The following is a 21,117-nucleotide window of genomic DNA, read 5'->3' as shown; positions in this document are numbered from 1 at the left end:
CCATATAATATATTTTGTTCAAAGTGATAGATCTACGGCAACTTTTTCCACAAGGACGATTGGGCACGGTATTAGGATTTAGGCTTTCAGCCTGTTATTTTGGTTTGTACATTAGGCATGAAGGACAATTTTGGACCATTTCAGTTATGTTTGCATTGATTCTGGGCCAATAGATTACTTCCCTAGCACGTTTCTTACATTTTCAATGCCTAAGCGACCTTCGTGTACTTGGTTTAGTATGTACCGTCTCATGGAAGTTGGAACTTCCAAGATGATTTGAAGATGATTCCATCTGCTTCAGAGAGTTCACTTTGAATGTTCCAGTACTGCTTTATTCTTGCTGGACATTGTTGCTTACTTTCTGGCCAACCATTTCTGATGGTGGCTAGCAACTCTTGAAGAACTACATCTTTTTTGGTCTCTTCAACAATTTCTTGTCTTTTTTTTGATGTTACTGGCATTGCATGTTTTATCTACACAGACTCTGATAACTTCTTGAGTTTCGTCATTCAATTCTGCTTTTGGATCTACTGCTCGTGAAAGTGTATCAGCAGTGATCATGTACTTTCCAGGTGTATATGAAACTTTGAGATCATATCTCTGTACTCTGATTAGTAATTTTTGAATGCGTATGCTATGACTTAACAAGCAATGGAATAAGTGGCTTGTGATCTGTTTCAACTTTTATCTTTTGTCCACAAATATATTGATGAAATTTTTCACATCCGTTTGTGATAGCTAAGCGTTCTTTTCCAATCTTTTTCTACATGTTTCTGCATCAGTTATAGCTCTTGATGCGTAAGCTACTGGATACATGCATACCAGTGAGATAAATTTATATCTTGTAGCGTACACATGGGATAAATTTATATCTTGTAGCGTACACATGGGATAAATTTATATCTTGTATCATTCCCACTAGAGAAATTTATATCTTGTATCATTCCCACTAGATAAATTTATATCTTGTAGCGTACACATGAGATAAATTTATATCTTGTAGCGTACACATGGGATAAATTTTTATCTTGTATCATTCCCACTAGATGAATTTATATCTTGTACTGTATCATTCCCACTAGATAAATTTATATCTTGTATCATTCCAACTAGATAAATTTATATCTTGTATCATTCCCATTAGATAAATTTATATCTTGTAGCGTACACATGGGATAAATTTATATCTTGTAGCGTACACATGGGATAAATTTATATCTTGTAGCGTACACATGGGATAAATTTATATCTTGTAGCGTACACATGGGATAAATTTATATCTTGTATCATTCCCACTAGATAAATTTATATCTTGTAGCGTACACATGGGATAAATTTTTATCTTGTATCATTCCCACTAGATAAATTTATATCTTGTATCATTCCCACTAGATAAATTTATATCTTGTAGCATACACATGGGATAAATTTATATCTTGTAGCGTACACATGAGATAAATTTATATCTTGTAGCGTACACATGGGATAAATTTTTATCTTGTATCATTCCCACTAGATAAATTTATATCTTGTACTGTATCATTCCCACTAGATAAATTTATATCTTGTATCATTCCAACTAGATAAATTTATATCTTGTATCATTCCCATTAGATAAATTTATATCTTGTAGCGTACACATGGGATAAATTTATATCTTGTAGCGTACACATGGGATAAATTATTAAATTTATATCTTGTAGCGTACACATGGGATAAATTAATATCTTGTAGCGTACACATGAGATAAATTTATATCTTGTAGAGTACCCATGAGATAAATTTATATCTTGTATCATTCCAACTAGATAAATTTATATCTGTATCATTCCCACTAGATAAATTTATATCTTGTATCATTCCCACTAGATAAATTTATATCTTGTAGTGTACCCATGAGATAAATTCATATCTTGTATCATTCCCACTAGATAAATTTATATCTTGTATCATTCCCACTAGATAAATTTATATCTTGTAGCGTACACTTGAGATAAATTTATATCTTGTAGCGTACACATGGGATAAATTTATATCTTGTATCATTCCCACTAGATAAATTTATATCTTGTATCATTCCAACTAGATAAATTTATATCTTGTATCATTCCAAGTAGATAAATTTATATCTTGTATCATTCCCACTAGATAAATTTATATCTTGTATCATTCCAACTAGATAAATTTATATCTTGTATCATTCCCACTAGATAAATTTATATCTTGTAGCATACCAGTGAGATAAATTTATATCTTGTATCATTCCCACGAGATAAATTTATATCTTGTAGCGTACACATGAGATAAATTTATATCTTGTAGAGTACCCATGAGATAAATTTATATCTTGTATCATTCCAACTAGATAAATTTATATCTGTATCATTCCCATTAGATAAATTTATATCTTGTAGCGTACACATGGGATAAATTTATATCTTGTAGCGTACACATGGGATAAATTATTAAATTTATATCTTGTAGCGTACACATGGGATAAATTTATATCTTGTAGCGTACACATGAGATAAATTTATATCTTGTAGAGTACCCATGAGATAAATTTATATCTTGTATCATTCCAACTAGATAAATTTATATCTGTATCATTCCCACTAGATAAATTTATATCTTGTATCATTCCCACTAGATAAATTTATATCTTGTAGTGTACCCATGAGATAAATTCATATCTTGTATCATTCCCACTAGATAAATTTATATCTTGTATCATTCCCACTAGATAAATTTATATCTTGTAGCGTACACTTGAGATAAATTTATATCTTGTAGCGTACACATGGGATAAATTTATATCTTGTATCATTCCCACTAGATAAATTTATATCTTGTATCATTCCAACTAGATAAATTTATATCTTGTATCATTCCAAGTAGATAAATTTATATCTTGTATCATTCCCACTAGATAAATTTATATCTTGTATCATTCCAACTAGATAAATTTATATCTTGTATCATTCCCACTAGATAAATTTATATCTTGTAGCATACCAGTGAGATAAATTTATATCTTGTATCATTCCCACGAGATAAATTTATATCTTGTAGCGTACACATGAGATAAATTTATATCTTGTAGAGTACCCATGAGATAAATTTATATCTTGTATCATTCCAACTAGATAGATTTATATCTGTATCATTCCCACTAGATAAATTTATATCTTGTATCATTCCCACTAGATAAATTTATATCTTGTATCATTCCAAGTAGATAAATTTATATCTTGTATCATTCCCACTAGATAAATTTATATCTTGTATCATTCCAACTAGATAAATTTATATCTTGTAGTGTACCCATGAGATAAATTTATATCTTGTATCATTCCCACTAGATAAATTTATATCTTGTAGCGTACACATGGGATAAATTTATATCTTGTAGTGTACCCATGAGATAAATTTATATCTTGTATCATTCCCACTAGATAAATTTATATCTTGTAGCGTACACATGGGATAAATTTATATCTTGTAGTGTACACATGGGATAAATTTATATCTTGTAGTGTACCCATGAGATAAATTTATATCTTGTAGTGTACACATGGGATAAATTTATATCTTGTAGTGTACCCATGAGATAAATTTATATCTTGTATCATTCCCACTAGATAAATTTATATCTTGTAGTGTACACATGGGATAAATTTATATCTTGTAGTGTACCCATGATATAAATTTATATCTTGTATCATTCCCACTAGATAAATTTATATCTTGTAGCATACCAGTGAGATAAATTTATATCTTGTAGCGGTACACATGGGATAAATTTATATCTTGTATCATTCCCACTAGATAAATTTATATCTTGTAGTGTACACATGGGATAAATTTATATCTTGTATCATTCCCACTAGATAAATTTATATCTTGTAGTGTACACATGGGATAAATTTATATCTTGTAGTGTACCCATGAGATAAATTTATATCTTGTAGCATACCAGTGAGATAAATTTATATCTTGTAGTGTACCCATGAGATAAATTTATATCTTGTTTCATTCCCACTAGATAAATTTATATCTTGTGACTTTCAATTAATTGTATGTCACATTAGGATGAAATACTCCCCCCCCCCCCCGTCGATGGGGTATAATGTATGTTTAAGAAGAATTGCCATTAGGTCATGATTTATTTATTATGTTGTGAATTAAAAGTATCCTATTCTGATCTACTTCAGCTGAAGTTTATTGTTTCTCTATTCCCCATTGTGTCGTGTGGAGATTGAAATAAATGTTGAGAGGTGTGGTCAAATGTGAAACATAAGGTTTTGACGCATGATATTCAGAGTGAAAAAATGTAGATGGTGTTTAGAGAATGAAAGGTGATTGTGAAGACAAAGTTATGAAAAGAAAATTACTTAGGATTACAGATCAAGGTAAAGGTGAAAAGATCAAAGAAAATTTCTTAAGATCACAGATCGGGGTCTTAAAGCATGTTAAAGTTAGCAATGAAAATACATTGATGGTTGATATAACATAAAAATCAAAGTGAATTGGAATAGCGCTGATCTATTTGTGGTAATTAGGTACAAAAATGCCAAGAATTTGATTTCTTTGTTGTGAATTGAAAATGAACAAAAATTTGTTCGTTTTGAAAAGATTTACTGTTTTACGTCAATGACTGTTTCACATTTGACTTCAAGACTATCTTAATTATGCACTTGAAAAAAAATTGTGAGAAAAAGCACCTTTGACAAATCAGGGTGCGTTATATTTCAAATGAAATAAAATACGTTCAGGATGAGAAGGATTCGTAGCGATTTATTGAACTGATTTTGAGAGCCCTCTGTGAGACGATTAACTAATGCCGCAGTGACATTTGCCCAACAGCAGCCGTACGGGGAGTGGAAAACAGCTGTTCTTTTCATTTATATCCAAACCATCTGTATGTAGTTGGTACAAAAAAGTTAAAACGGCTGTTTTCGTAGGGGAAATATGACTGCGCCATTATGCCCAGTTTTCTCAAATTAAAAAGAAAAGTCCGTTGGTTGTGTTGACTTCTGTTGTGTATATACCTCCTATACGCACAGAGTATTATTAGCTATACAATTCAGAGCACATTGTACTACGCAGGCGTAGTATGTAGGTCATGCTCGATTATCCAGAATTCACGTGTAGTACTAATAGCACAGATTCGCTACTACTGTCATTGAAACCAACCCTAATTTATTTTCAAACTTTGATTTACATATCCAATGTTTTTCAATAGTTCCTATAAACGGGCGGATCCAGGATTTTTCGATGGGTGGGGGGGGGGGGGGGGCACATTTTCCCGAGAAAAATTTGACAAGCAAAAAAAAAGGTTTTACCAAAAATTCAGGGTATTTCGTCCACGAAAAAATTTGACAAGCAAAAACAAAGGTCTTCACTTTCAAGGGGGGGGGGGGGGGGGTGGGCACACTTATGTTAAAACGACACTTTTACATTATAAATTTTAATTGTAAGGGCACGGACCGGCTGTGCCCCCCGGATCCGCCAGTTCCTATACATATGATACTGTGAAATTTTTGGTCTGGTATATCACACAGTAAACCCTCTTTAGCCCAATTCCAAGAAACAACATATTAACAAAAAATATAAGAACAAAGTGAACAGATCTCTTTAATTCAAACGATACAAAAATATTCATAAAAATAAAGGAATTTGAATTCTGTTAAATATTCTTACAGGGACTTACCCCTTATAAGCCTAATGGATATTGCATAGTATGAATTTATGCCTGGAAATTATATTTTGTGAAAATGTAGATTAACGAAAGAAAGAATTGCAAACCCATGTATAATGATGTTCGTTTTATAATTTCCTAAAACTGCAATTCATAACGTTTACTTTCTACCAAAATGTATGTATTTACAATGACATTTGTGCTTTCAAACATGCTTGTTCACACACAGGATATAAAATACATTCGGCGAAAAAATAAACTTTCCACAATACCCGTTAATAATTATGCGATTAGTCAAGATAAGAAATGATATGTAAAATATTGGTAAATGCAAAGCTAAAATATTTTGTGATGTTATTTTACAGTGAACAATTAAGTGATTATGCAATACCTGACATGTACACTACTACACATCTTTCATCACCCGTCTCGTCAACCACGTCCCGTAACACACAATTAATAGCGATTAAACAATGATGTTCATGCAAAATTAGGATGGCTATCTCTGCAATCTAGGCGAAAAATACATCTAAATATGATGGTTTACAAACCCCTTCATCACTTAGCTCCAGGTTATTCAGAAAAGTCTTTCCAATATTGAAATTATTCATATTCACTCCGATCACGAGGAAATGTAAAAATTCCCAAACCCAAGAGTGAATGCTGCTGAAGAACACTTATATATAGAGAGGATCGCGGGAATATAATTACTTTCCTTATACAATTAAATCATCAAAATTTCCAAGCCCAAGAGTGAATGCTGCTGAAGAACATTTATATAGAGAGGATCGCGGGAATATAATGACTTTCATTATACAATTAAATCATCAAGTAGCCTATATACTTTCAATCTTGCCCTGATCTGTAAAGAATAGTGTGACAAGGCGGGAGGGGGCAGGTTTCGGGGAGGGGTGTGGGTATCTTACAAAGTTTCCCTTTTCCATTGTTGTTTTTCATTAATTTTGTTTATGCAAAATATCTTGCTTGGATTTCTAATCATTCTTTTCTTTTTGTCATTTTGTTATGTATGCTCTGGACCCCAGGGAAGAACAGCCTTGTTATATTAACAAAGCTGAGTGGGCTTATCCGGCCATTTCTCAATACCTTTCGTTTTTATTATGTACATACATTTACCATGTTTTTTTGTGTTATGATATGGAAAATAATTTCCAATACCAATCAACTAATTTGAAAGAACAATTCTGATTGGTTCTTGGATATTCTACTGAGCAAAATGCGCGTGCAACGATGATCTTGATAGGTCATTTTATTAATAGCGACTTATCGCCAACCTTTGTGTTACGGGGCCAAGGTAACGCACCAACGTTAAAGCCAAATTTTATCTAGGTAGTAGGTAGGTTAGCGAAATAGGTATTGATCACTGTGAGGGGAAGTTGGTTTAACGGTATCTATTTAATTTGTCAGATCTAACAACTTGTTGGACATAAATGATGAAACGCTTACCTGCTGTAAAGGTAGCAGCAGCAACAGCCTTTACTTTTTATTTTCCTTAAACTTGTCCTCTAACGCAGCTCAGAAAACACCAATAGCTAAATATGGACTAAACATGATATCGTGCATTATCTAAACCAGTCGTAATGGGCCAACAAAAATTGAGGGCGAGACATGGAGAATCGGGCAAAATTTATAAAAAGCTGCGAGTGAGCTAAATTCGACATTTTCATTACAAAAAAAAAAATAAATTTTGTGATACATTTTAACATAATTTTAAAACAATATCATGTTTCCCCCTTCTCCGTTTCCTTTTCTCTTTCTTTCTGTCGTGATTTTTTTATTTTTTATTTTTTATTGTATTTTTTTTTTTTTTTTTTTTGGGGGGGGGGGGGGGGCAAGCGCTTCTAATCCCTCCATCTATACGCCACTGATCTAACCTCCTAGGCGAACCTTGACGGAAAGATCAAATCTCATCCTTCCCGTTTGTCCATTTAAATTATATATAAGTTTGCTGGACGTGTCTGCGCTGTTGATTGATTCCATAAAGATATATTGCGCCATATCAGATAATCTCTGAATCATCATAATCTTCTTCGGTATATAAGGTTCTTAAAATTTATAATATACAACCTTTCTTTCGAACGGTTCAATACAGATATACAACGTCATCATACATATTCTCTGAAACATCATAATCTTCTCCTTCGGAACTGTTCTTAACGTTTAGAATATACAAACTTTCTTTTGAAGGATTCCATACAGATATATGACATGGCATTCTCTGGATAATTAAAATCCTCTTCAGAAAATAGAATCTACAACATTTCTTCGATCACAATCAATTAAGATTTTACAGCTGCAACAAGGCAAGCATGGAGCTTTGCCCTGCTTCTTCAACAATACAGTCCTTCACTCAACCCGTCTGCTGTCCTTTCACTCATCCTTCTTCAGACCTGCTTCCTTCGGCGCTTCCTGAGGCAGGGTGGCGGCGCTCGTCGGCGGGATGGGCCTCTCAAGGTGCAACTTCCTAGGCAGGCCTTTCAGTTTCCCAACGAAGCCGTAGATGGAGTCTTCGTACTCGTCGCGGTGTTTGACAAGGTGGCCGACGTGCGGGGAACTCTGCCAGCATTTGACGTAGAGGTCGTCGTCGAGATGCTTTCGCCACTGGTCAACGAGCTCGTCATTCTCTTTGGCAGTGGCGATGTGGTCGTCGCGAGAGAAGAGGATGAGGGCTGGAGCCTTGACCGGTCGGCCAGTAAAGATCTCGTTCACCTGAGGAACAACGAGAAATTTAACAATAATTTGATAATTGCTTTTCACCTTTCTCCAACTTGAACACGCAAAGGCGCCAAAGATGACATCCTCATGGTACTTTCATGCGTCTCATATCAGATACATGTACCATATTCCAGTTGTGAACAATTTACACTCAAAACACAGAAACCGACCGATTGAATGAAAATAAAATAACGTAATTTCTTTGGTCAATGTGGAGTCGGATTCGAAGGTTTCTCCGTAGTACAAGTATAATCCTAATGTTAGATCAAGCATTACCCTTTCGTAACGTCATTATTCCATCTTTAACTCTCATAGTGACCTTTGTGTGAGCAGTTTTTTAAAGAGAAATTGTAAGTTAAATTATAATTTTATGTAACTGCTTAGACCATTGGAAGATATAGGGTAAGGTTTGGCTTAGGATCGTGGAGGGAAGCCTAGTTCAAACGATGCAAGGACTAAAATTATAGTTAGGTTTGTGATAACATTTTGGTTAAGAAAGATGGAAATGTTAGGATTTTTGTTGGGGTAAGGATTCACGTTTGGTTTGATTTGCAGACTTTAGACAGGGGGCATTTGCCGCTGAAGCAATTGCTGCAGTTCTTACAAACCTTGATGATACTATCCATAGTGTATTTGTTGGTCACCCAGAAGTAAGTCTCTGCAACCCTCTTGATGAAAAGTTGGGTGAAGGAGTTGGTGGAGGCCTGCGAGTAGATCCCTTCGTAGCTATCCCTCGAGAGCACGCAACTATCGAGAACCTGACCGACAATGCGGTAACGGACCGAGGAATACTTCTCGACGGCATCTACCAGGTCGAGCATCTCGGCGTACACGTGACTGCTGACGGAGAATGCGTGGATCAACAGAGGGCGCTTGTCGCCATCAGTGACGTAGTCCAGGATCTCCCGGGCGATCTCCTTGGCGTTGGCCGGCCATGCAATGTCGATCGGACGGGTCTTGACGACGAGGACATCCATTCTAGAATGAGTCGAGAAAAGAAGGAAAAAAATGAGATGCCCATCATTTAAAAAAAAATGATTTTAACATGATATTCTGATCGGGTGTTCAAGCAATTGATAAATTTCTACCTACTGGGTATCCATTTAATACACCTAGGTGAAGAGTGGCAAATGTTGATAAATGCATTTAGGACGCGAGTGCTGCGGTGGGATTTGAACCCCAGACTTTGAGGTTTAGAGCACGAAAACTTCTCCACTCGTCAACAACACCCTTACACCTTTTTATGGCATGGTCGTCTAATCCTATCCACGCCATGCACAAAATTTCAGGACCAAAATATACGGTCATTGTAACCAGCTAACCATGGTAACGATAACTAGAAATTATCTGAACCTTTTGCTGGACAACAAATTTTCATATTCAACTTAATTATCTAAGACGTCGTTTTGGTCGTTCTCATAATCATCATTACGTCTGATCATAAATCTAAAGAAATACTAAATCATCACCAATAAACATGAATTCAATATCGATAATGATATCTGCATCTCTTAAATAATATATTTTTTGGCCATGATGCATTAGGTGAAAATGAAGAAGAATCAAGAAGGGGATGTTTGAAGATGAAACGACTGGTTGTCGAGCTGGGTAGATGCATGTAGTTAGGTCACAATTGTAGAATCCTACTTTGATACACGATAATTAGAATACGTTACGCTATTTCTTTGGGCGCATTGTAGATCTGTTGTTGTTTATTAATTTCATGTGTTTTCATGTTTCTAAACCTTGATACCAGAAAGGTATATAGTCCAGGGTAAGACGACATGTTATTCCTTTAATTTGAGCCCCATTTTAATCCGTTATTGTTCTTTATCAATTGGATGAGCTGCTTATTTTCAAGCATAATCATTAGTATCAAGACATTCGATCCACAAGAGACTTACCCTTTCCTGGTGTAAAGCTCCACGTATTTACTAACATGACGAGGTTTGGCTAAGAGCCACGAAAACATGACAACGAGGGGCCTCTCGGAGGGATGTCCGTACGTCTCGTCATCAAACGACGACGACGTGCTCCCGAAGTCCAGATCGGACTCGAAGAGGCTTTCGTCGTGCAGGAGATCGTCATTGGTCTTGAGTTCGAGGTTGTCGGATATGACGGTGGTGTTGAGCTCGAGCAGTGAGAAGCTGTCGATGTCGCCTAGGACGTCGAAGACATCGGACGACGACGAAGACAGTCGAGCTCGTGGACCCTGGGGAAAAGGAAATGAAAATGAAATTCATCACTTATATGCTTCCATGTACGCCCTCATATTCATTTAATTTAGAGTGCTTAGTTTTCCGTGTTCTACAATGGAAATTGTGCATTCTTCCGTGTTCTATACTTCTAACCGCATCGATTTCGTGTTCGTTATTGGCATGCAGCAATTTAAGATACGCTACTATTTTCAAAAGTATGGTCATTTAAATGAACAATGTAAATTTGTTTTCTTGGGGCATCATCTTCTATGATAACCTAAACCATTTCCACGCTCTTCACCTTTTCAAGTGTAATTTTACCGGTAGTATCCGATTTCTAAAACGCTGGAAAATAATATGACCTAATTTCTGAAGTAGACTATTTTTGTAAACAAATCGAGAGCCGAGACGACTTTGTTTACAATGAACACATATGAATGTGATATGAATAAGCATCAGGGGGGCGTTTTATAAAGCTGCTCGTAAGTTAAGAGCGACCTTAAGATCGACAATACCACAAGAAAGGATCACCAGTCGTTCTTAAAGTCGCTCTTAACTTACGAACAGCTTTATGAAACACCCACCTGTTCCTAACAAATCCGATCTCCCTCTCTCTCTCTCTCTCTTCCTTTTATCTCCACCGTTCTCGCACAGCCACACCACGCAAGAATGTATGATAAAAAACGCTGGAATTGTCGTCCTTTTTTTTCTGAATTAGACCCCCCTCTCTCTCCCCCTCTCACTCCCCTCTACCACCCTACCTCCAACTCTCTCTCTCTCTCTCTCTTTCTCTTGTGGAGACTGTGTCGGAAGTTTGTTGACCCTTTATCGGGAAGTGTCTCCTGCGTTTGCCAAATTTTTGTTTCATTTCTGTATATTCTCTTTGGTTATATACATGAATTGCTGATAAACCGTGCAGGTAGAATTTTTGAAAAATAAACCCCATGCCTTAACCTTCATCTACTTCCATTTCATCATTAAACACTCCCCCTCCTTGCCCCCACATCTCGGCCCGATGGGGGTGCGTAAGATTTATTCGCATCGTGCATATTGCAGAGTCTGAAGTAGCGAGACTAGGTTCACTATGGAAATATGGTTGGCTCTGGTGTCACAGGCCTAATTCATTTCCCATAGACTCGTGTGTTAAAGTGGCACTTAAGAAAATCATAAAAAATAAGGAGGAAATTCGAGGGTTGAATGATTACTACCAGTGGATTGGATATATGTCTGGCATTCCATATCTGACCAGAAAAGTGTACCTCGACCAGCTCATTTTACAAATAAATCGGCATTTATGAAGAATACACCTGACAGGATCAAATTCATCATTTCAGAGAGTAAAATGGCCCTAATTCTTCCGCCAGTAAAAAAATAGTTCCATAGTAGTGATATATCTTTCCAATGTGGAAAAAGGAAGTTCAGTAGGTACCCTCCCTAGAATCAGTGTTAGATTGTCCGTCATATTCATTCATTTTTGTCAATCAGCAACAGCAAATTTAAAGATTGAGAATGGTTTGGCTCGAATGAATATCTCCCAATATATTTTGCCTGCCAGTTGTAATTAGGCCTGTGTAGCCCTCTTATTTGACACAGACATTGACGTCTAGACTTCTCTCTAGACATGGTGGGCCCATAATTGGTTAAAATATCAATTAATGAGTCTTTGCTTAGACATCCAATGAATGTAGTCTCTATTTTCAGACACTGTCTGCAACATAGACCATCACTCGACAAGCTAGATAAGATATTTGCACGACTTTGGGTCTTCCAAAATTGTTCTTTTCACATACCCATTTTTATTGTTATGAAACATACACCTACATGTCATGTATTTATCACTTCCACCAATAACGCACTACACACAGTATGCATACTACGGCTGACCTGGGGTTTTCACTACCTAATATGTCTTGTATATTTATGTTCATCTCTTTATTGTGACGTCATTAACGCGATATCGATGCATGAATCTCAGGTTATATCATAACACAGACAGCACACGAAGGGAAGTACAAGATCGGAGAATGTGTGTGTGTGTGTGTGTGTGTGTGTGTGTGTTGGGGGGGGGGGGGGGGGGGCTATATACAGTGCAGTATAAGATCTACAGGTGCAGTACATGCAGAGATACTAATTTGTAAAGGAATATATACAGTCTACAGATTGTTATGTTTTACAATCATGCATGCTAGCATACCTAGACACAGACTTCCGCTCTCCGATCAGGAAATAATTCTGGACTCATTGCCAATCTGCCAATCAACGCACTCTCCAGCAAAATAAGGATTAATTCATTTAATTGTACCGCTGGAGCTGAATACATCATTTAGAAACAAAACATGTTCACCGTTTTTTATATTTTCCATATACCTCTCCCGTCCAATAAACGGTTAATTCAATTTGAAAAAAAGTACACGCATCAAAATCGTATACCTCTGTCGACCAGTTTTAGTACCAGGATCACTACCATAATCATCATTATCGTTATCATCATCGTCATCGTAATCATTATCGTTATCGTCATCATCATCATCATCACCATCATCACCGTCATCATCGTCCTCATCATCATCATATTCATATTCATCGCCATCATCATCTTCATCGCCATCATCATCATCGTCGTCATTATCATCTTCATCATCCACATCTTCATCATCATCACCATCGCCATTATCATCATCATCGCCACCATCATCATCATCATCATCATCGTTATCATCACCATTATTATCTTCATCCCCATCATCTTCATCACCATTATCATCATCCCCATCATCACCATCACCATCATCATCATCCTTATCGTCTCCATCCACCCCAACACCCTCTTCCTCATACACCCCCCATCATTCCCTCATAATTTTCATCATCATCGCACACACCCCACACGGACTACATACAGGTTAAACAATTTGTATAACTTGGCATCGAACGCACCATTGTTTCAATAATCCCAACAGCTACATTTAGTATGAATTAATTAATAACGCAAATCTAGTAATGGATACAGCGTAGTCTACATGCATAGACCGTTGGTTGTCACACAGTGTATATATGCAGAGCATGGCGAAGTGAGACTACACTGTTAGAAAATGTATCCTTAAAATAAAAGAAGTTCCTGCAGCAGAGTCTCGAGAACACCTGTAATCTTACCAGATTGCGTAATCTTACATTATATCATGTAAAATTACAGGAAATTGGTATTTGGTGTATGGAACCTTATAAATTTCCTTAAATAAAACACCCTTTTCCCCATTTTAAACAGACCTGTTCTGTTCAATTGCAGAAGAATTCCGGTTTTATGAAATTACATAATGATCCTGTTATTGCTTTCTGCAAAATCTTTTTTCTGTAAAATCAGGTTTTTTTAACAGTGTAGATTCACTTACGTACATGATCCTCCCCTGACCCCCCCCCCACCCACCCCACCCTTCCAAACTCTCCTCACAGCGCGCTGAAGCGTGGCGCCGCCTTTTCAAGGGGAAAAGATAACTCCTCCAGGAACTGTACAGTGTATGATTGCGAGTTATGACATCGTCATATTTTCTGTTGAAGTGCCAACTGCGGATCCATTTCTGGGAAAAGATTATGAAGTTTCTGATTTCCTCGAACCAATGCAGTAGGTCGATCAGATCATGTCCATGCTCGAACAGAGACAGATCTGTCGTGCCGTCACTCAACATCGTCTCATTTGCCAATATTTATACATGCATGTAAATTGTATTTCATTCTCGCTATGACTACCATCAACTCTTACAATTTCAATAAAAATTATAATTTCAATACAGAACAGCTCTCGATTGCGATGACGGTACAACAGCTTATTTTTAAATATAATTTTATATATATAATATATAAATTCACTGTTTGCGAAAAGCGACATCTTCTAGTGACTAATGCGATAGGAATATATAGGAATCGGCATATTGATTTAAATTTGACCAAATATCGGATAAATTAATTTTAGATAATGTTCGATTAAAAGAAAATCGATTGTAGATGGACTAGTGTCCAGTGTCGATGTTCATTGCTCGACTCAGAGCTGAAGGGTGGAGGTTCGAAACCCTGTCAAATTTTAACCAAGGACATTCACTTATCATAGTAATTTCGCGGATTTGAAATATATCAAGGATGTGTACTGTGAACAATGACCAGCCCCATTTTGAATTTATTTTCATTCCTAAAAATAAACTTCTAAACATCAACAATTTAAAATAATTGCTGGATTATAAAGTGCTTTTTTGCCTGAGGATAGAAACGTTTCTACTACTGATTTTGATCCTGGCTATAGCCATGCTGCATAGAGACGTTATTTATAATGTGTTATGCGCTATACAAGAACTGTCTATTATTATTATTATTATTATTATTATTATTATTATTATTATTATTATTATTAATTCGGGCGCTCTGGCATTCGAGGAATTCCTTCCTACCGGGCACCCATTAACCTCACCTGGGTTGAGTGCAGCACAATGTGGATACATTTCTTGCTGAATGAAAACACGCCGTGACTGGGAATCAAACCCACGTCCCTCGTATTGAAAGACGAGAGTCATGACCACTCGACCACGACGCCTTGGCATTATAAATCCCCAAGGTTTAAATCCAAGTCTAACATTCGGCTGGTTTACCATTCACAGAAGATCGTGATTTATTCAAAATCCTTGGAAATTAAAGTAAAGAGATGTTTTATTTTCATCGATTCTCAATCGACGTTTAAAGATAATCCCGAAAAATAACGACGGATAGAACATAATATAATGAACAAAATATAATTTGGTCAAATTCCATTTAATATGCTAAATATTATACTGTTTTTTTTTTTGTTTTACGAAGTAAGAATACTCGTCTGTAAAATTGTATTTGATTTGTATTATTTTATTTTACTTTGTATAATGTTTTGAATGGAAATGGAATAAAGAATTTAATTGAAAAAAAAGCATCTTCAGAATGTCAAATGCTCCTATTTACCGTGTATCCGGGGGCGTTTTCATGAAAGGACTTGTCAGGCGTTTTATCCGACAGTTACCATAGTAACAGTGCTTCTAAGCCAATCACAATCAAGGAAAGATGTCAGATCTGACAACTTGTCGGACGAAAATGTTGATGAAACGCTCCCCTGAATACGAACAAACACCACAACGCAGACAACTCATGTGTACGCCTGCTGCAGAGAGGATGGTACGGATGCTTAATTACATATTGTGACGTCATACGTCTCATTGTTACGTAACAATTATAATGTCAAACCATGGTCAAACCGACCTTGTTGCACGAGCATGACAGCGAGCTATTATACTGCCATTCGCTAAATGCCTATTGAGCAGAGATGGAAAATGGAATATGATTAATTTCAGTTCCTTTAAATTCGATAACTAGTATGAACAAATTAATCTCCGATTAATATTTTCATGCAGATGTACGTCTCGAGCCCAGTAATGACTTTTATTTATCTGTTTTTATTAAAACAAATGCAATCAATCTGAAATATCAAACATGATATGAAATGTTGATTAATCCCTTTTAGCATGAAGCCCCGAGGTGGGAGGATGGCAATGATAACCTGTGATGAATTGGCACGCGCTCGGCACGTGGGAGATGAACGGGGAGTCACATTCCAACCATACATCATCTTTGTAGGTTTCATCAAGGAGTTACTCCTGGCTTGGGGGTTTAACATGGTGAAAATTACATCCACTCTTTCTTTGTAATATAAGGAAGAAGTTGTCAGTAAAATGAGAGACAACTATTGTGCTGTCCCGTGTTGTGTGAACTTGTGTCGTCTTGTGTTGTATCTATGTCTGATTTCATTCACCATTGTTTACATGAAAACGTTCTTACGATTAAATACATTTTAGGTAAATATTATTGAAAATCAATAAAAAAAATCCACTCTTTCTCCACAGACACAGATCTTTGGAGGTGGTGGGGGGGGGGGGGGGGGGTGAGGGGTTGGGGCGCTTGTCTTTGGACAAAATGTGACATTTTTTTTTCAAACAATGATAGAAATACAAGATGTGAATCATTTATTGGGGGGGGGGGGTGATTACTGCGTTAATTTGCATGTCAGAATATGCCCCCAAGAACCAAAATAAATCTCCACTCTCACACGTTTTTCCCCCGAAAATTTGTCCGCATGCGGAGACACCCTGGAGAGAGCATGTACACGAAAAAAAATATTCAGATGAAAATCCTAAATCAGGAGGACCCGAAGACTACAAAACGAACACTTTGGTATACTTAAGTGTTGACCGGTGTGACATAAAGTGCACATCAGTCATAATACTCCATGCAGTGTTGAATTTACGGTGCTAATTCAAGACCCGTTGATATACATGATTATCATAACACATTTCACTGTAATATTAACACTCTTTGGCGTTATGTTCAAACTCTAAAGTGTAATTTTAACACCTCGAGGTGTGGTCTTATATGAACAATAGCTGGTGCAAGTCTTAGCACCGAAGTATTTAGGCCTAGAGTGAAGAAATAATCATACCACGATACAAGATAAGATGCTTTATAATTTAATTGTGCTGTCAACTGCAAACAGATTTACCATGGTTCCATGACGGTGCGCTTCACCGTTCATAAATCCCTGATGAAAGAGAATTGCCATTCCAAAAAAGAATAACCATTCATTCTCAAAGTTAATCCTTAGGCCTAAACTGACTGAATGACCCGAATTATAAAACCTTTTTATTCTTATTTTCTTCATGTTTGTTGGTTGGTTCACCAAATCCTTCAATGGAGTCATTTCTCAAATCCTCATTTTCTCGAGCCCCCCACCCCCCCCTCTTCACGTTCGTCTGTCCATTCGCCTTTATAACAATCCATTCCCCTACAAAGTGCTTGGTTTTGAATTACCAGTTGAATTCACACTGAAGTTTAACTACGCCCTTTAAACTTATAGCAACGGTGAACCAATCCCACAATTCCATTGTCATGGTTTATCGAGGCCATGAACAATTCCGTATTCATACCACTCTTCTATAAATGCATTATGCGCGTTACACTTGGAATCTTTATGACCGTTTCACCTTTCGTAGCTCTATGGAGCTCTATGCAAATTACGACGAGTCATTTGTGTTGTCTCAACAAGTGTGGTGAATTGTTAATTTTTAATGACCGACCGAATGTTCAGCTATAGAAACAGATACACACAAGAAAATGGATTCGACGCGAAATCAACACTGTTTTGTTGGTTATTTATTGTAAATTACCACCATCCAAGGTCTTTGAAAATGTGTACTGCCATGTTTATTAGATTCATCCGTGGGACTGACCTATGGATTACATTCTGAAACATTCAGTGGTAGAACTCAGTTTAGGTTTAAAAATGCTTTGATCTGTACAAGTGTCCGCATCCCGATGAAACCCGTTTTTTTGCGAATCATGCTGCCTACCCTTTTGAAATATATATATATATATATATGAATAAATAAACAACGACCAATCGAGACCAAAAAATGAATTAAAAATTTGCCCAGTGAAATTAATACTGGATAAAAAGTGTAACCCTATTCATATTTTGCATTATGATATCAGTATATCACTCAGCATATTCTACGAGGCAAGGATGCCCACCCCACTTTTGTGTACAGCTGGAAACAATTTGACTTCTTTGTTATATAATGAATGGTATTTAAAGACAAGGTTTATACTGTTTATTACTTCAGTTTTAATAGGTGAATCATATAGGCCTATACAAAAGGCATATAGCTGTTCTACAATGATAACTCCATATTTATGATCAATAGATTGGCCATTGATAATGATTTCGGCCTATACAAAATGAATACTTTGTGATATGAATACGAGCGAAATGTAACGTATCCCTGATTTCTTCTTTTCCATCGCACTCTGGCTCTCTTTCCCTACATAGTTTATCTTTCGGAAATAAAGTCGGAGTAAGTTTAACAACTTAATTTATAATTATTTAATCTCGACTTCTCCCTCTCTTTTGTCCTCCCCCCTCGCTCAAGCACACCCCCTCACACCTCACCTCTGATCTTTCCCACCCTACCCCATCTCCATCCCTAGATCTTTCCAGTCATACCACTCCACCTATCTGTTGAGATGAGGGTGTGTGTCGGGGGGGGGGGGGTAGAATGTTAATAATTTTTCCCCTTTCCCTCAATCAAAATGCTCAGAGTTTGGATGGGGGGGGGGGGGGAGTGTTGAATCGCCGTGCTCATCACCCCCCCCCCTTCATCTCACTTTCCTTCTCCCTCCACCATCAGTCAGAGTCCTGTACTCATTTTCCAAGTTTACACCCCGGGGGGGGGGGGGCACTTACATTGACGAGTGGATACCATGCGCGACCAAAAAACACGTAAAAAGGATGTCTTTTTCACGATAAGGCACGTTACGTACGTAACGTGATAAGGGTGTCAAAAACACAAAAAATAATGAAAAAAGGGTATCTATTTCGCTAGGAAAGTTACGTGTTTAGGGTCAAATTTGCGGGGATGATAAAACAAAATTAAAATGTTTTATAAAGGATGTCCTTTTTGCCCCAACACTACGTGTTTAGAGTCCGATTTGCGCGAGGTGTAGAAGGTGGGGTCGTACTAAACCAAATGTGTATAAAGGTAAAACCGACGACCGAAGGACCCGTGACATAACAATAAAATATACTTGTTTAGGGGTTCATTTCAGGGAATACTTGCCAAGAGTATCGTTTTGTTTCCAATACTTGTTAAGGGTAGGATTTCACACGCCAATACTTGTTAAGGGGTGTATTTTCAGAATATGGAAATTACGTGTTTATGGTGCTTTTCGAGACCCCATGGTCGCGCATGGTATCCACTCGTCAATGGAAGTGCCCCCCCCCCGGGGTTTACGCCAAGTTAAGCCCCAATGATCCTCACCTGTCTCCTCAAACTCCACTCACAATGCCGCATTTTCCATTCATATATAGATCAACATCGTGAAAAACTACTCAAGAAAAGGAGAAAACGATGGAAATACTCACTGTATGGCCGTAAAGAGTTGCAGCTCCTTTACAATATAAATCGTAGAGAATCAGACCCAGCACAGCCGCGGAGACAACCGTGTATGTATTCCATTCGAAGAATGGCAGGAAAACATCAGCCGAGTCGAACATGATGGGATAAAATGTCTCTTTTCAGCTGTCAGTAATGTCTATCAGTTCTAAAATCAAATGAATTTGACGAAGCACTGAGTACTTATTCCCAATTTGTTTAAATGATGGGATCAATTAGAGTTGTGAGCCCGTGCATCGGTAAAAGATGATTTGTTTTGGTGGCGACTATTGTCCACAGAATATGATGTTTATAGTCGCAGCGATTCGTACAACGCCCATTCCACACACAGTAATACACAGCTAGCCTCGCACAGCGTGAGTTGATTGTTGTTATTCTAGCAGCGAGCAAGCTCACAGCTGATTTCTCTTCGCAGCAGTTCAGCAATGCAGACCAGTTCAAACGTTGCCAATCTGCGGAGGCTGAAAGTGTATTAAAGATTCGGGCTTTATATACTAAAACATCTATGGTGAAATGATAAAAACAGACAATAGCAACAGGTGTATCTGTTAATTCAATTAAACCGTGCGACATATTAGCTTGTCCTTTCTTTGTTTGTGTTTGTAAAAATACAAATAAACTCCCATCAGTAACAAGCCACAAAATTGCCTCATTTTGTTGAATAATTACTCAATAGCGCAATACCATGATTTTATTTTCATTTGCTTTAACAGTTATTGCCTGAAATATACTCTATAATGTAATTCCGATTCATCTATCTGGTCCGCCCTTCAATAAATAATGATTATATTATCCGCAAGGCTTTTAATTATGCATAACTATAAAATTCATGTATAAGATTATATACGTATAATGGTTAGGGCATGTGAGAAACGATTATTTAAAATTAGATTTTCATAGTAATACTCTTACCAAATACCATGATTTGAAAGCTTCCAGTCCTTATTTCCACAACAGGAATGTCGCATACTAGTGTAGGGTAAGGGGCAGGACCCTGAGAAGAACTTTTTTTTTACAGGAGGTGCTGATGTAAATTTGAATGTGAGGACAAGCCCCCCCCCCCAAAAAAAAAAAGAGAGAGAGAAAAAAAGGTTTTACTACAAAATGTATGTCCTTTTGGTTATATTTTTTCATTCTGATAAATTCTCCAGGGGGTACTAAATGTGGAGAATAACATACACCCCGCTTCTCAGGGGGGCATGGGTGGCACAGTGCCCCGATTTTTTCTTTCTATCTTTATTTGCTGTATTTCAAAACTTGTCAGGAAATGTTTGTTTTCAGGGGACTCTACTGATTATGAGTCAACCATTTTATTTCCACGGCCCGTATATGTTCAAGACTGCCGAATTCGTTAGTCGGATATGCTCCTACGACAAACGATGTCAGCAATTATTTTTAAAGGTAAATGCCAGTTTTGGTAACGATATCAAAATGAGTTCGTACAGAATCCAATGAAATGACCACCAAAGTGTCT

General features: G+C 36.9%; 1 protein-coding gene across 1 annotated transcript; it reads right to left on the bottom strand.

Moving 5' to 3' along the window:
- Nucleotides 1-5,613: 5,613 nt before the first annotated feature.
- On the bottom strand, nucleotides 5,614-20,107 carry LOC129267933 (transmembrane protein 53-like). Its single transcript, XM_064104544.1, has 4 exons — nucleotides 19,613-20,107; nucleotides 10,339-10,646; nucleotides 9,043-9,412; nucleotides 5,614-8,428 (listed from the first exon to the last, which is right to left on the bottom strand). Exons 1-4 carry the CDS (start codon nucleotides 19,742-19,744, stop codon nucleotides 8,090-8,092), a joined length of 1,149 nt encoding a protein of 382 aa, XP_063960614.1. The 5' UTR covers nucleotides 19,745-20,107; the 3' UTR covers nucleotides 5,614-8,089.
- Nucleotides 20,108-21,117: the final 1,010 nt, after the last annotated feature.

Source organism: Lytechinus pictus, chromosome 9, assembly GCF_037042905.1.
Source record: "Lytechinus pictus isolate F3 Inbred chromosome 9, Lp3.0, whole genome shotgun sequence".
In the NCBI taxonomy this organism is placed as follows: Eukaryota; Metazoa; Echinodermata; class Echinoidea; order Temnopleuroida; family Toxopneustidae; genus Lytechinus; species Lytechinus pictus.
This window is presented reverse-complemented; position numbering and strand designations above follow the sequence as displayed.